At 40.1% G+C, this 15,054-nt stretch overlaps 1 protein-coding gene across 2 annotated transcripts in view; it reads right to left on the bottom strand.

Annotated features, from left to right (window-relative positions):
• Nucleotides 1-15,054, bottom strand: part of SORCS1 (sortilin related VPS10 domain containing receptor 1) — a 255,662-nt gene that overhangs the window by 169,298 nt on the left and 71,310 nt on the right. For both annotated transcript variants that reach the window (XM_085064887.1, XM_085064888.1), the window contains exon 2: nt 4,199-4,266. In XM_085064887.1, coding sequence (XP_084921013.1) covers nt 4,199-4,266 — 68 coding nt within the window. The remainder of the gene's footprint in view (nt 1-4,198; nt 4,267-15,054) is intronic.

Below are 15,054 nucleotides of genomic sequence, written 5' to 3'. Positions count from 1 at the left end.
TCAATAACTTCCAGAATTAACACAGCAACAGATCATGATTTAACACACGCTCACACTAAGCAAACATCTTCCTAATTTCTGGCTGAAAAGGAAAGTTTAATTACTGTTATTTTTATACAACGTTCTGTGAAATTACTCATTCCTGACCAAATACAGAGCAATAAGAAGGCAAGGAGGCGAATGGCAGCACTCATGGTTTGACAGCCACTCAAGGTCCTGAGGGAAAGTGTCGCTCATCCACATCTTTCCAGAGCATCATATTTACACAAACAGGAAAAGATTAGTCCTCCCACAGCTGTCTACAGCTCATGGGTAACATGCACACAATTCTGACATTTTTATTTATTTGAAATGTAGCTTATCTTACTCCAGTGGTAAAAAACATCTCCTAACTCGCACAGCTTAATCCTCTTTTTGATCGGAGAGATATCTATGAGAGGAAGAGAAATAAATCCAATACACTCAGTTAATTGCTCAGTGACAGATAATCTTTCCTCCTCCATTTTCTTCCTCTTCTATAAAAAGAGTAACAAAAAGTAAATAAAAAGTTCTCAACTAAAACTGTGGAAAAAAATCTGCTGAGAGGATAACAGCATAATTAAAGTCAGGCCCAGCCTGATGCAAAATTTCATTTACCATGTACAGAAGCAGCAGCTCACTTGCCATCCGAAACTCAGTGCACACAGAGCCTTAAAAATCTAGATTATATAGGTTCTTCCTGTCCCTTTTCTCTTACTGTGTTCCATCCCTTCATGTCTGTCACCAGTGGTCTTTTAATTCATCAGTAATTTTAGAAGGACAATCTCCACCCATTACTGCTGCAGCCAGTTGTAGTTAAACTGGCTGGAAAATAACAAAGAAATGTAATTCTAGCAGGAAGTAATGTGTTTACAAAGAGGAAAGATTCATATCCTGTAGGCAATGGCATAGTTGGGTTATAGGTGGTTACAGTCCCATCAGTAAGACTGCTTAAATCACTCAAATACCCTTTGGAATGACAGATGTGCTTATAATCAGCTATTGTATGAATGACTTTCACCAGTGACATTCTTCTACAGCTCCTCTTCACTCATCAGCCTTTGGAGAGTGCACTCAGTACAGGAGGCGTGATATTTCTCTGCCATGTATTCAAGGCAGATTCCTCTTCAGTTGTGGATACCTGCAGAACTACCTTTCTCCTCTATCTTTCAGAAACAGAACTCCTGATATCAGACAGCAAACCAGACATGAGATCACGTTTCCTTCCATTCCCCAGAATCAAACCTAGAGGCATGAAATAAATTGTAAGATACATTTCACCCCTTCTCTTAAACCTATTTTCTTCTATCCTTTTCAAACAAGCAGGGAGATTTAAATTATCATGTCACTTAAGCAGCCAGAAGGAGCAACAGCTAATAACCTCTGTCAGGTACATTGAATAATAAGATATACCTATCTTGCCATTTCTTTCCACCACACTAAGAACAGAGAAGCTGTCCTGGGATCTTCATAGGCATATTGATTCCAGTTCTCCAACATTTCCCAGTTCAAAGCATTTGCCCAAGGATTCTGGATGATTGGCCATACAAACACAATCAAGTACTGACAAGTGGGATGTGCCAAGTGAAGCTGAGGGGTTCAAAGTAAGACAAGTGGTTCCTCAAATAATTTATGGAATTCCTTGTTCTAAGATGTCACAGGTACTAAAAATTTCAACACACTCCAAAAGATATTGAGAAGGTCACCTCATGGAACATTAATCCTCTGGTATATAGTAAAACAAAAAGAAAATTATTCAGCTCCTCTTAGACCTCACACTGAAGGTTGAGGATAACTTAAACCTTAAGAATGAATGCTAGTACAATACTTGAAGGAAGTATTAGGGCCAGCCTCTTTGGGGACATCATGTGGGAGTTGCACATACTCTCAGTTTTGAGCCTCCCTGGGACCTCCAAAGCAGCTGCATAGCTCCTTGTATCTTTTTCCAAGTCCTCTTTTCTCCTCTTGTCCCTCTCATGCTCTGCTTGACAGAGGTACCAGAGATGGAAATGACTAATGAATGTTTCCCCCAATTAATGCTGTGACATCTGGTAGTTTTAGAAGCAGACCTGAAGAGAGCAGGCATAGAAATTGGGAAAAATAAACAGGAAAAACAGTGTGATTTCTCCCTATTCTTTGCCACTAGCTGATGTACTGTTGGGGAAGATCATACAAGAATCAAAAACTGTAACATGAGAATCAGGCTAATTTTATGGAATACTGAGGTTAACAGTGTGTAATTACCGGTGCTAAATAGACTGAGAATTATTTCTCATAAAATACTCAGATTTTTAGTTTTTCTCAGACAGTTTTTGGTAATAGAATCCCAGACTAGAGGAAACAATCATGCTATTTTTAAGTTGTTAATCACATTCTGACATTAGGACTGTCTGAGGTCAAGAAAAGTGCCCTGAACTCACTCTAGCACTGCCACACTGCTGAGGTGCCAGCTATCTGTTACATCCTCCAGTGACATCCATGCAGTCCCTCCCTTTTTAATCAGGGCAAAATTTTATGCCATTGTGGAATGCTCCACAGCAACCAGAAACAGGAAAGTGCTTAAGGTCATCAGCACAATTTTGTGCCTGCTTTCATACATCTCATCAGGAAATGTGCTTTCCACTCTGATGTGGCTGTCCTAGTTTCAAATAGGAAGTAGAAAATAGTATCTCAACACAATCCTGCACTGCACACCATCAGGAGATCTTCAGCACTGTCAGCAATGGGGAAGGAGGTGTCTTCCCATGCTGAAATGCCGTAATTTCTGCAATGACTGACAAAAGAGAGATAAGTATTTCTCAGGGTGAAATAACTTAGGGGAGTCAGAGAAAATGAAAGTATTTTTCATATTTATTAATATTCTTTTATAAAACCATTGAGAAATTAAGCAATCTCGCACAAACTCCCTTTAGAAAAACGTTGCCAAAGCCACAGTCCTGAAAGACCCTTTATGTGCGTGCACACCACGGTAAAGATGAAGGAACAGAAAGTCATAGCAGCAAGGTGTATGAAATTAAAAGATTGATTAACCCCACATAGCAGGATGAAACACCATTTATTCAACCCCACAAAATACCTTTGAGTATTCCTGTTACTGCTCAGAATAAATCCGGGAAGTTCTGTGTTTCTTAAGGTTTTACTCTGTTTGTTTGGTTTGGGTTTTATTTCTTCAGGCCAGAGGGTAAAGCAATAGCCTGAGTTCAGAATATACTTCATGTCAAATCCCTCCTCTATCACTCTATTAAAACATGCTCAGCTCCTGAGCAAAAAGGTTATTTGTTCTACTCCTGACCCAAAACTCTCCCTTAGAAAAGAAAACCCTTTTCCTATACAAGTTTATTAACACAAGTTCATTCTAACAAGAAGTTTTAATTTCAAATTCCAGAAGTTTTTTTTCTATCCTGCCAATAGCCTATCCACCTTCACCAGTGACCTGCATACAAAACTGCTAAACTTGCCACCAAAGTTTCACAGATGAAACCACAAGAATACCTCCCTTTCAGCTCATGAAAGTAGTACTAGGGACACATGAAATAGGAAACACCTCTTAGATTAATTTTTCAGAGAAATAAAAACAGGCACCATCTGCTCGCATTGAATCCAAATAACTGCCTTAAGAAATTGTTCACAGCCCAGCTCTTTCCTTTGGTTCACATAGTGCACAATATGCTTTTAAATCATGAACGTATCAAAACATTCCCTATGAATCGGTCCAGCAGTCAAGTTCACACAAGTGGAAATCAATTATCTGGTACTAATCCCATCAGTTCTAATCAGCAGACGTTGAATACTCACTCATAGGTATTTCCCCAGTCTCAGCAGCACTGGCTTTTCATAAGGATCATTTGAGCAGACCAGCCATGAGATCCTTCATTATAAACAAGGACTTTAGGCTTTCAGTTCTCCCAAAAGTAAACCAATTGGTTGATTTCAATCTGAATAAGATGGGAAAGGGGAAATCAAAAGACAGCATATCCATGAAGTACCATATCTAGCTGAAACAAGACAATCAGACTTCAGCCTTTTTGTCCTTGAGTATGAAAGAACATGAGTGAGAGAGGGCTTAGCTACAAACCTTCCAGCACTTTAAAAGAAATCCAATTAAATTCAATAAAAGAATTGTATCAGGCTTTTCCTATTTAAGTAAGGTGGTAATTATTAACTCAATTTATCTCCATACCTCCAAAGAGAGCTCTCTGTGATGCTTCCCAGGTTGTAGTCATACAGCTTTGTCAGAATTAGAATCACCTAAAGGCAAAAGAAGAAATCATGGTTAGTCTCAAACAATTACAATCTCACAGAACTGAAATGACCCCGGGGAGGGCTTAGGATTCCTTTAATGGGTGCTTAACATAATTGAATGAATTGTTAAAAGCATTTGCTTAAACTGACATGGAAAGAATTTGCAGAGCTATATGTTGAACCAGTCGGACCTTTTCTTGTTCAGCTCCTCTGGGTGTCATTGCCAACAGGTTCCTCCCTTAACCCCAGGAGGCAGAGAGCAGTGGGAATGAGCTCAGATCTAGACAAAGTTTCAGGATACAAGACAAGATCTTGTATGCAGTAGAAATAATGACTCTTTTCTGCTCTGTTTCACAGACACCGAAGCTGCTGATCCTTTTCATGGCGTGGTGCACAGATAACCCACTGGCCTGTCTCCAGCCCAACACTTTCCAGTTGCAGCAGACGATTTGACACAAGCAAATGATCACCAGTTTTGACTTGGGAGACTGGACATCAGGAAAAATCTCAGTAAGGATAATAGTTCAACACTGGCACAGACTACCCAGAATATCTGTAAAGCCTCCATCCTTGGAGTCGTTTAACACCTGGCTACACAAAGTCATGGCTGACCTATCTACAGCTGGTGATAACACTGCTTTGAGTGCGAGGCTGAACTGTGGACCTCCAAATATCTCTAACAATCAATGTTTCTATAACTTCAGTGAAAAGTTTTAGCTTTAGCCAGAATGGAAGTGTTTCCAAGTTTATGACTTTTATTAGCTCTTTTGAGAAACAGTTTTTCCCTCCTGCCAAAACAGGCACTTCTAGAATAAAATTATTTTATCGGGGCAGCAAAGAAATTTTAGCAAAAAGAATTTCCAGCAAAAGATCTCAGCCTGCTCTTTTGTTAGTGTCTTCAAGAAATAATTTCTGACTTTCAAGATGATGAGCTTCTTTAACAAGACCTACATTTGGGACAAACTACCAGGCCACTACTATTGCTACGAATTTATTTTGCATGTCTCCCTGTGAGGTCAGTGTATACCTAATCCTCCTCCCTATCCCATTAAAACCACAGTAAATTAGAGACCCAACTCTTATCTGACAAAACCTCTGATCTATATACTTCTCATTATTTTCAGCCTGGGCTCCTAAGAAGTGAGGCTCACAGACACACAATCCCCCTGTTCCCTTGATAAAATTGCCAACTTCAACCAATTTGGCAGAGCAGCACAGGACTGTAGGAAGTTCAGTGTCCATCAGCCCAATGCCAGCTGGCACCAGCATGGCAGAGGATCAGCCAAATGGGGAGGAACAGACCTCACCACTGCCTTTTCCAAAGCCAAAAGCCCTTCTGCCTCTTACCCACCAATAGCCCTGAAATAGCCAAAATGGGAATTGTCTCCTTTCAACATGGTCAGCAAGTGAGGCAGAAAGAGCTGATGTGGGAGCACAGAGTTACCGCAAGAGAGGAAGATACAGGGGGAAGAGAACACACCTCTACAGCACAACTCCTAAAGCACTCCTAGCATGGAGAAAGGCTGCCCAAAGCATTTCCTATAATCCAAGTCATGTGCAGCTTAAGTGGAAATTCTCCTCACAGCACTCTGACATCCTCTCTGCTCCCCAAAACCTTGGTTCTGGCAGGGAGGAGCTTCCCTCTCCCATGGCAGGTCCCTCTTTGAAGAGGCAGCCAAGGTGGGAAGCCCCAGCTGAGACAGAAGTCAGAGCTGGGCACATGTTCTTCACCAAGGCTCATGCCAATCAGGGCTTTCTAAATCCTTAATTTCAATCTCCACCCTCCCAGGAATGCTTATCAATGACAGTAGGGCAGCTCTGTGCTCCAAATTCAGAGCTGTGTCAGTGCCACCCCTCACAGCATCCTCTGAAGAGGTCTGCAAATCCCTTACTTAGCAAGTAAATAAAAATCAAGGGGGGAAGACAAAGAAAGGGGATGGGGTGTGCACATTAAGCCTTTCTGAATAACAACTCAGTGAAACGTAGCAGTGAACTCCACAATGTTCAGTGCCAACCTGTTTAGGGACATCATGTGGGAGTTGCACATACCCTCTGAGCCTCCCTGGGACCTCCAAAGCAGCTGCACAGTTCCTTATATCTCTTTCCAAATCCTGTTTTCTCCTCTTGTCCCTCTCCTGCTCTGCTTGACAGAGGTACCAGAGATGGAAATGACTAATGAATGTTTCCCCCAATTAATGCTGTGACATCTGGTAGTTTTAGAAGCAGACCTGAAGAGAGCAGGCATAGAAATTGGGAAGAATAAACAGGAAAAACAGTGTGATTTCTCCCTGTTCTTTGCCACTGGCTGATGTACTCTTGGGGAAGATCATACAGGAATCAAAAACTGTAAAATTCAAGAATTAGAATCAGGCTAATTTTATGGAATACTGAGATAAGCAGTGTGTAATTACTGGAGCTAAATAGACTGAGAATTATTTCTCATAAATACTCAGATTTTTACTTTTTCTCAAGTGAGGAAAATTTACAAATCTTAAAACAACCATGAAAGAAAACGCCATTAAGAATTTTAATTTCATCATTTTGGGGGAGAAAAATTGTAATTGACATCCCAAAAAGAATAAGAAATTTAAAAAACTTAAAAGTGCCAATAAGAGAAATCAAAATATTTCCCCTCCAGAGGGCTGAAATGTCTCTTGTTCTTTTTTCTTCCCCCAGAAATTTCAGTAAAACCCACACAATCTTAAAATTCTGTAGTTCTCTTGGAACGCGTGGGGGAAGAAAGCCAGCTGCATTCCAACACAATTCTTTTTTAAATAGCTTTAACAATCCTTCTGCAGAGGCATCCCTGGACCCACCCAAACATGCACATCAGTTACTGACTAGCTACATCAAGAGCCCTAAGCAATATTGCTATATCCTGACTTCTTAGCAAATTTAGGATAAAATCTTAGCATGTAATATTCCCAAGATGATATTAGTATTTGACACCATGCTGTGGCATACGCACGCACCAGCTTCTGGATTAACAGCTCACATATCTCCACTTGGTGCAGATACCCTACTTCAAAAACATGTAAGAGCTTTTCTATTAGAAGCTTTTTAACTTTTGAAAATCTGTATCAGCTGCCAAATGTCTTTAAGTTTATCCGTGGTTTCAGCAGTCTCCTTGTGTCATTTACTATAGTTCAAATACCAGTAATAGATCTGCTCAAACATGTATGTACAACACAAACAAACCATTGGGCAGAAAATTAGTTCTTTCTGCCCTAGAGGTCACTATTCTTTTTTTCCCCTTTGTAATGATACCTGAGTAACCTAGGCAAGGCCATGATTTTGGATATATTTACTCTTTCAGAAATAATTTTTCTCCTTTGCTGTTCTCATTTCTTTGTTATTTAGCCTGCAAAGGTTAGTTCATGTTTGAGATTGTTTCTTTTTCGTTTTTTTTCCACCCTCTGTGGCTGTCACTGTGTAATACTGAGGAACCTAATGAACAGAGACATGCATATTATGTTGTTCTAAATGTCAGAATAGGAGCTGTGAAGAAACACAGTAATGAAATGAAAATGGTGTCTCGCCTTCATTTCTTGTTTTGTTTTTGCTCTCTGGGACTGTGTGTTTTTCTCCCTTTTTTACCACTTACCAATCAATGCAAGCTAACAAGAGCAAGAAGCAAAAAAAAAACCAAGCAAACTAGAAGTACAATGAAAAGGAGCTAAAAATCCAGTCTTATTCCAGCTCTGCTGTGAATAGAGATAACCCTTCCTATTGCATAGAAATGCAAGGCTTCAGAAAGTCTGTTATTCATTAGGATCAGCAGTTGAAGTGGATTATTCTGGCATAGCAGGTGGGAAAGAGGAGGAGAGACAAAATTTTATCACTCCTGCACTGACAGCTCAGAGCAAAAGATATTTGATCCTGGGTTTACCACATCCCCAGTGAGCACACCTACCAAGAGACAGAGCACTAAAAATGATTTTAGTTACTTATACAAAGTGGAAAAGTCCCAGTAGGCAAGAAGCAGACACCTGGGAAGACAGAATGACAAAAGAGATGCTCAGACCTGGCTCACCATCTCCTAAGGGAAACCAGGCCCAGTGGCTATTCCAGGAAGGACAAGGCATTCACAGCTTGGACACTACCATGTTTATCTTCAAACCAAAAGGGCGTTTGCAAACAAAACATGCTTTGTTAACCACTCCTGACCTCCTGTAGCTGCTTTTTAAGAGTTGGGCTGTGAAGGACCATCTGCAGGATTCAAAACATAAATGAGTGGCTGGGCAGAAGAGGCTGCTGTGGGAACTTGCCAGGTTAGGCCCTAGGATGATCTCTGCTGTCACCACAGAACTTCCAGGGCAAACAAAGCTAAATTCTTCCCAGACCTACCTTGGCTTATGACCAACCGATCACACTACTGTCTCAACATATCCTTCCCTGAACTTCTGACCTAGGTTTACAACTTAGATCTTTGTCTTGGCCCTGATTTCAACTGCTCTGTAAACACTTCTAGCAAGGCTCCCTCAGGATATCGGCCAGAGTTTGTCCTTTACCACAGTGCGAGTTGGAAATGTAATAAAATGGTTACATTTAAACTGCCTTTTCTCCCCTGGAAAAAAAATGTTTATCTCATCAAACAGTGCTGAACTATCTTTCCAGGAAGGTAGTGAAAGTCTGCACACTGTTTCTGATGAGGTTCAAATACCCTGGGAAGGAAGCGACTGCTGCACTCTGTGCCCCTGTCACTTGTCTGGGGTCATGATTTGTGTCCTCAAAGCAAATCAGCCCCACTGCCAGAGCTGCACAGAAACCAGAGAACCCCCAGCACACTGGGTCAGGCAGTGAAACACTCCCCAGGACTCACTGACCTCGGCAAATTTACTCCTGGGCATGCTACAGGAGCACTGTGTCAAAAGATGCCCACGCTCATTCAAGCTCAGCTAAACAAGGACACAGACTGCAACAAGCACTGTGTTCAGGGTTTGATCACCTTTATTAAAGACCCACTACACAACCTGGTCTGTGACAATCTAACTCAAATTCATTTACACCAACAGAGCTCCTATCTTCAATACATTTTATCAGATGTATTCCCACCACCCACCCCGAGGTCCTCTCAGTAATTGCTTTCCATCTTACACAGCACAACAGAGAACTAAATTCCTAACAAACACTTCATAGCTTTGCAGTGATTGAATTTTTTTCAAACAGAACATCACCATCATATTTTTAAAGGTGTTCACTATAGCTTCTTAGGGCCTGAATTTTACCATGCTACCTCTAGACTGATCTAAAACTGTGCCAGAAAGATGAGACCAACTGGGCTACAAGGGGAACTTGAATCCTTCAGGATTCCAATGCTGATTTCAAATCACAATAGGCTTTTCTTTTGAGGGCAAAACCAGAACCTCTACTGTTCTCAGACTTTCATGTTTTACATGTATTTTTGCATGCATTTCAGTCAAGGCTTCAGCTGTCCTGGGATAATCCACAGGACTAAAAATCATGTGATTATTACTCTGCTTTCCTGACTTGCACGTCATCATCTCTCAGCATTAGTTGTGCACAGACTGCTTATCAATATTTTGTTGAAATCATTTGGGAATGGAATATTTGATGAAACATTACTAGTATTAGACTGATAGCCACTTACAGCAGCTTTCTTAATCAGTTTCTTGTGAGGACTGTTGATGTGGTGATCAGACATCTCCTTTTGACCATTGAAATCCCAGGAGGAAAAAAAAAACCAAAACAGGAAGGTTCCCCTGCCACCCTCACAACCCAAGGAACACCTTCAGGATGCTATTCTGTCCTTACTCCTTATTCAGAACCATGGATTTTAACATCTCAAGCTTCTATCTTCTAGGCCTTGTGAAAATATATATTTCCAGCTTGCAAGGAGCATGCAGCACAAGCAGAGCTTCTGGAACTCAACACAGCCCATGTGCTGCTCTGCTGTTATGAGCTGAAAAGGTTTAGTCATAGGCACTGTCTCACACAGAGACAGGCAGTCTGCAATACAACTAATTTGTTAATAAAGTCATGTAATATTTTACATGCAGCTACATAAAAAATGGTAGCTAGATTTAATGGTGTAACTATATTTGCAAGACTCTCCTGATGAAACAGTCACGCTGCAATTTAATTGGGATGAGAGAAACAAATATCCAGGCACAATCAAGACAGTTTAAGTACACCTCAATGTGCAGTGATCCATGAACCCCTTATTAAACTCTAGAGATCCTTTCCATCGCCTATTTAACAGCAACGTAAGTCAATAACAAAGAAGCACTAAATTAAGTTTTCACAAGCTTGCTGGTTTGCTATAATTGAGCAGGAAACTAAAGGACTTGAAGCTTTTCTATGCATTATGCATCAATAAACCATCACTCTCAGGCTGTCACGTTTGAGAGTTTGCACATTCAAAAACTGGAAAAAATTGGACACCTATCTGTTCTCTTCTTCATCTCTAATTTCCCAATATCACCCAGAACTCTGGGACTGTAAATAAGGGGGAAAACAACTAGAACACCAGAATATTCTCAATGAACTGTTTGGCAAGACAGCTATGTAAGGAAATGTTTTCAAATAAATTCACAAATAAGCCTGAATAATTCACGACTGAGAATTTCACAGGCTGCTCATGAATAAAAAAAACCAAATTTGAGAGAACTCATTATTTGGGGCAAATTACTTATACAAATCTTGTTCTTATTTTTAGCAATTTTATACCAGCCAGCAGTATCAGGGATGCAAGTAGCAAGAACTGTGGAGTCATGAAGACTTTTTTGATTTATTTTCCACATGGATTGCAGATCAACAGGCATGCAATGATAGAAAAGGACAACCACACGGTTACACAGCTGAACTACCACCTCTCCATTTCACCAATCTCTATTATATAGAACCCATAAAGTGTAACTCCATTTTTCTGCATCCATCAATGAACAGAAGAAGGGCCCAATACTGCCCACCATCCCATTTCTGGCATGAGCAATAGAAGGTTAGAGAGAAAGCATTAAAAACTGTCCATGTAGAGGGTGGCTCTTCTCCTTAATAACTTCCAGCAGTCAGCAGATTATCCTCTTCCTAATTCAAAAACTATTGCAACTATTGTGCCTAATAATAAAAGGATCAGAGAGAGCAATCAAGGATGATCAGAGATGTGGAATGATCTTTTTTTAGTGAGAAATTACTCCAACTCTTACTCCAAGAAAAAGACAAAGGAGATATGAAAGACATCTGTAAAGTCACGAGTGTACTGAATTTATTATTCACTAGTTTTCAGCAGACAGGACCAAGCAAAACTGGGAGGTTCAAAATATTGCTTATACATAAGTAGGGAAGTTCCTTCCCACTGAATTTTGTGGATACTGAAAATTTACTATAAGCTCAAGGGGCGACAAAAGTTCAGGGAAAAAAATGTGCATTGAGGTCAATTTAAAAAAACCTATATCTAGCAATGTTTGTGCAAGTTTTCCCAAGTATACTACTTTAGCCACTTTTAGAGATAATATGGCCAATTATTTTGTTCTTATAGCTACCATAGGTAGCTTTAGGACTCATGAACTTACATAAATTTGTTTATAGTTATTCCTAATTTTGGCATTTAAAAAAACCACCTGTAGACCAGAAATGTAATGTTTGCCAAACATGGGTATCAGTATTTCCTTTCTTAATCTTGTATAATTCAATCAGTAGAGCAAGATGTGTGGCAATTTCTATTATACTCAGCTTACAGGGTTCCCTGGCATGGTGACAACTTTTAGAATAGACAACAACAGAAAATATTATAAAGAGAGGAAAAATGCAGTATCTTTCTCCCTCAAACCTTTTAAAGATAGTCCCAGTCTTCATGCTTGTCATCAGGATGAAACAGAAATTTGTTACAGTCTGAAAAGAATTTAAAATACTACCAACCACCAAAGCAGAGAGAAGGAAACTGTAATAGCTAAAGCCCAAAGGTCAAGACACTGAGTTACTGCTTCTCCTGGCTTTGAAAAGGACTAAAACCTAGGCCTATCACATTCCAGAAAAACACCTTGGCCACTGACATGCTGATTAACTTATAAAGTGGAATTAATTCCCTGCTCTGAGTCCTTTTTTTTCCACACTGAAATCCCTTTTCACAAATTCCCCTTTCATTCAATAAGAATCTGTTTCATGGAAATTTTTCTGAGCAGCTCCAAAAGTGATTAACTAAACCAAAAAACCAAACATAAACCCAATAAATTAAAAGGAGCAAAAGAAAAATCCAGGGAATAAATTATTGTAGAAAAAAATAAACCAGAGATACTCAGGTTTCTAAGCAAATGTAATAACAGAATTTCTTCCAGTGGCGGAGTTAGGCAGGAAAGATGGGAAGGAGGACAAAAACAATGGAATAGACATCCTGTCATCTTGAAATGTTTTAATACAAAGGCAAATAATTATGAAAGAGACAGGGTTTCATTTCAGAAGACAAAAGCTGGTATAGAGAGAATCGATTACACACTATAATTGCATTGATGCTTAAAAGCCATTAGCATGAGAGCTCTGTGCACGTTTCAAGAGGGAAATGTAGTCTTCTGTTTATTCATTTCACTGAATACCCACATAGGCGTTTGGAGGATTATTTCTGAATTAAGACCAGAGGAGGGCAAAGCCCTAAACTGCTTGGAAAGAAAATTCTTCTCTTACACCCCATTATATTCACTGCCAATCAGCAGCTTGTGCTTAACACATGCAGTTACTGCCAGTGATTTGGAGTGGACACCCAGAAAGGGTGGAAGGGTCAAGTGGAGAAAAGCACTTTGCTCTTCTATGCCTGGCCTGCTCCTGGCTTGCTATTGAAACACTCAGAAACAATCTAGAGGCCTCGGGCTTTGCCAAAGGACAAAGGTTTCAAGTGCTGAGAAACCATTTCTGAAGGAAATTTGGAAAGCCAGCATATCTACAAGTGAAAACCTGCTTCTGAGGAGTTTCTCAGACACCTGGTCTCATGTGCACACTAGGACTGGGGCATAGCCAGTGGCAGCTGAACGACAGCAGCACACAACACCCAGAAAAAGAGGGAATATGCAAGAAAAGACTTTATGAAAACATGCCAGTCAGCCACTAGGATCCTACTTTGTAAGCTCTATTTATGGTGGTGGCTTTCTGGTTAAGATCCAGAAGTTCCCAAAGGATTTAGAAAGACCCATGAACCCCAAAGACACTGAACTTTTTCCCAAACCAGTAATCTAAGCCTCTACTTGAAGACAATTCACCCAACTCTACCGGAAAAAAGCACAAAGAGGAAAAATAGCCCAAAAGGCAACCAAAAAAGGCTGAAGATACTCGTCCTTGGGAAAGGAACCATGTTCTGGGGGAAAGACTGAGGGGTGGGGGATACACACAATCAAAAACCTGGGATTCATATGGTATATGAAACCACAAAACTTAGATTGTTTATTCTGGAGCTCACCACAGAATATAAAAGTGAAAAATTAGCATGCAATGAATAATTTATTTAGCACTTTACTATTGTTTCAACAAATCACTTTCATGAAAGCAATGTGTATTCAAGCAATAAATCACTGTTTAGCACTCTGGCACAAGCAAAAGATAATACTTGACAGTATTATTGAGTGATGTTGCATGGCCACAAGGCAACTACAACAGAGATAAGGATGCTATCCTTGAATAATAGACTGCCTCCCTCTCACTCCAGGGAAGAAATTGGATCTGTAAGGTAAAACTTTCATCTTGGAGCAGCAGGGGTAGTGAAACTTCAGACCATAAGGTGCCTTTTGTGTTTAGGTCCCAAAAGTGCCCTGAAAAAATTAATTGACCATTCCTTACAAGAGCTCTGTGATGTAAATTGGTTTTATTACAAGCATCAAGCACTCAGAGTTCAAGAGAGTTTGTTAGAGGGTGCAGGGTGGGAATTCTTATTATGATGAGCCCCTTGGTCTTCACTCTTGAAATCATTCTTCCCTGGAAGAGGAGGAAGAGGTGGCTTCACAAGGCAGAGCTTCCAGCCTGTCTAGCTCTAAAAAGACATGAGCCAGAGCTTTCTATTCCCCTTTTTGTAATCCTACTGGATTTTGCATCCACACAGATGGGAACATAGGCTTTTTTTTCACTTTCTGATCTTCAGTCAGTGAACTGACATTAAAACACTACATTAAAAGACACAAGATATGTTTTCCAGAAACTGAGAAAACAAACAAGTCCACTGTAAAGATGATTTTTATTCCACAGAGTCTTTTGCCACACTGTGTTGGAGACATCTATTCTTCCAAACACCTGTTCATCCAAAAACACTCTCTAGCATTCCCTATGCATCTTACACTAACAAATTATAATAAAATGCATCACTCCATTGAAAAACTTGGTAGGCCTCACCTTATAGCAGCCCCCTGTTAATGGAGTTAAATTAGAAATTAATTTGGCTCAGGTCTAAGATTGAGAAAGTGCTTTATGAGCTCTCTGGCTGCCATCACTAACTTGGTGACTTGTTACTCCTGAATAGTGATAAGAAGATGAAAAATCAAGCCCTTGTGTTCTCAGCTTCTCCCAAATCAGCAGAAATCTCAGGGCCAAACTCAGCACAATACTTACTTTGTGTGTTAATCACATGAACAACACCACAAAGCAAGAATTTAGTGCACTTGGTTTGCCATGAACAAATAAGACAAACCATCCATTCAGCTTGGACTCACTGGTCTCCTTGGGCCAGGAAATAGGAGAAATTAGAGTAATGCAGGGCTTTCTAGTGTCTCCTTGCTCTAGAAAGAGACAGGGCAGAAGGTAAGGACAACTAACCTTAACTAATTAGATGTCTTTATTACTGAAAGTCAGATCACTCCAAAA

The sequence above is a fragment of the Lichenostomus cassidix genome, chromosome 6 (genome assembly GCF_008360975.1).
Source record: "Lichenostomus cassidix isolate B80296 chromosome 6, HeHo_3.0, whole genome shotgun sequence".
NCBI classification, from domain to species: domain Eukaryota; kingdom Metazoa; phylum Chordata; class Aves; order Passeriformes; family Meliphagidae; genus Lichenostomus; species Lichenostomus cassidix.
Note: the sequence above shows the minus strand (reverse complement) of the source record. Positions and strands in the feature narration are given on the sequence as shown.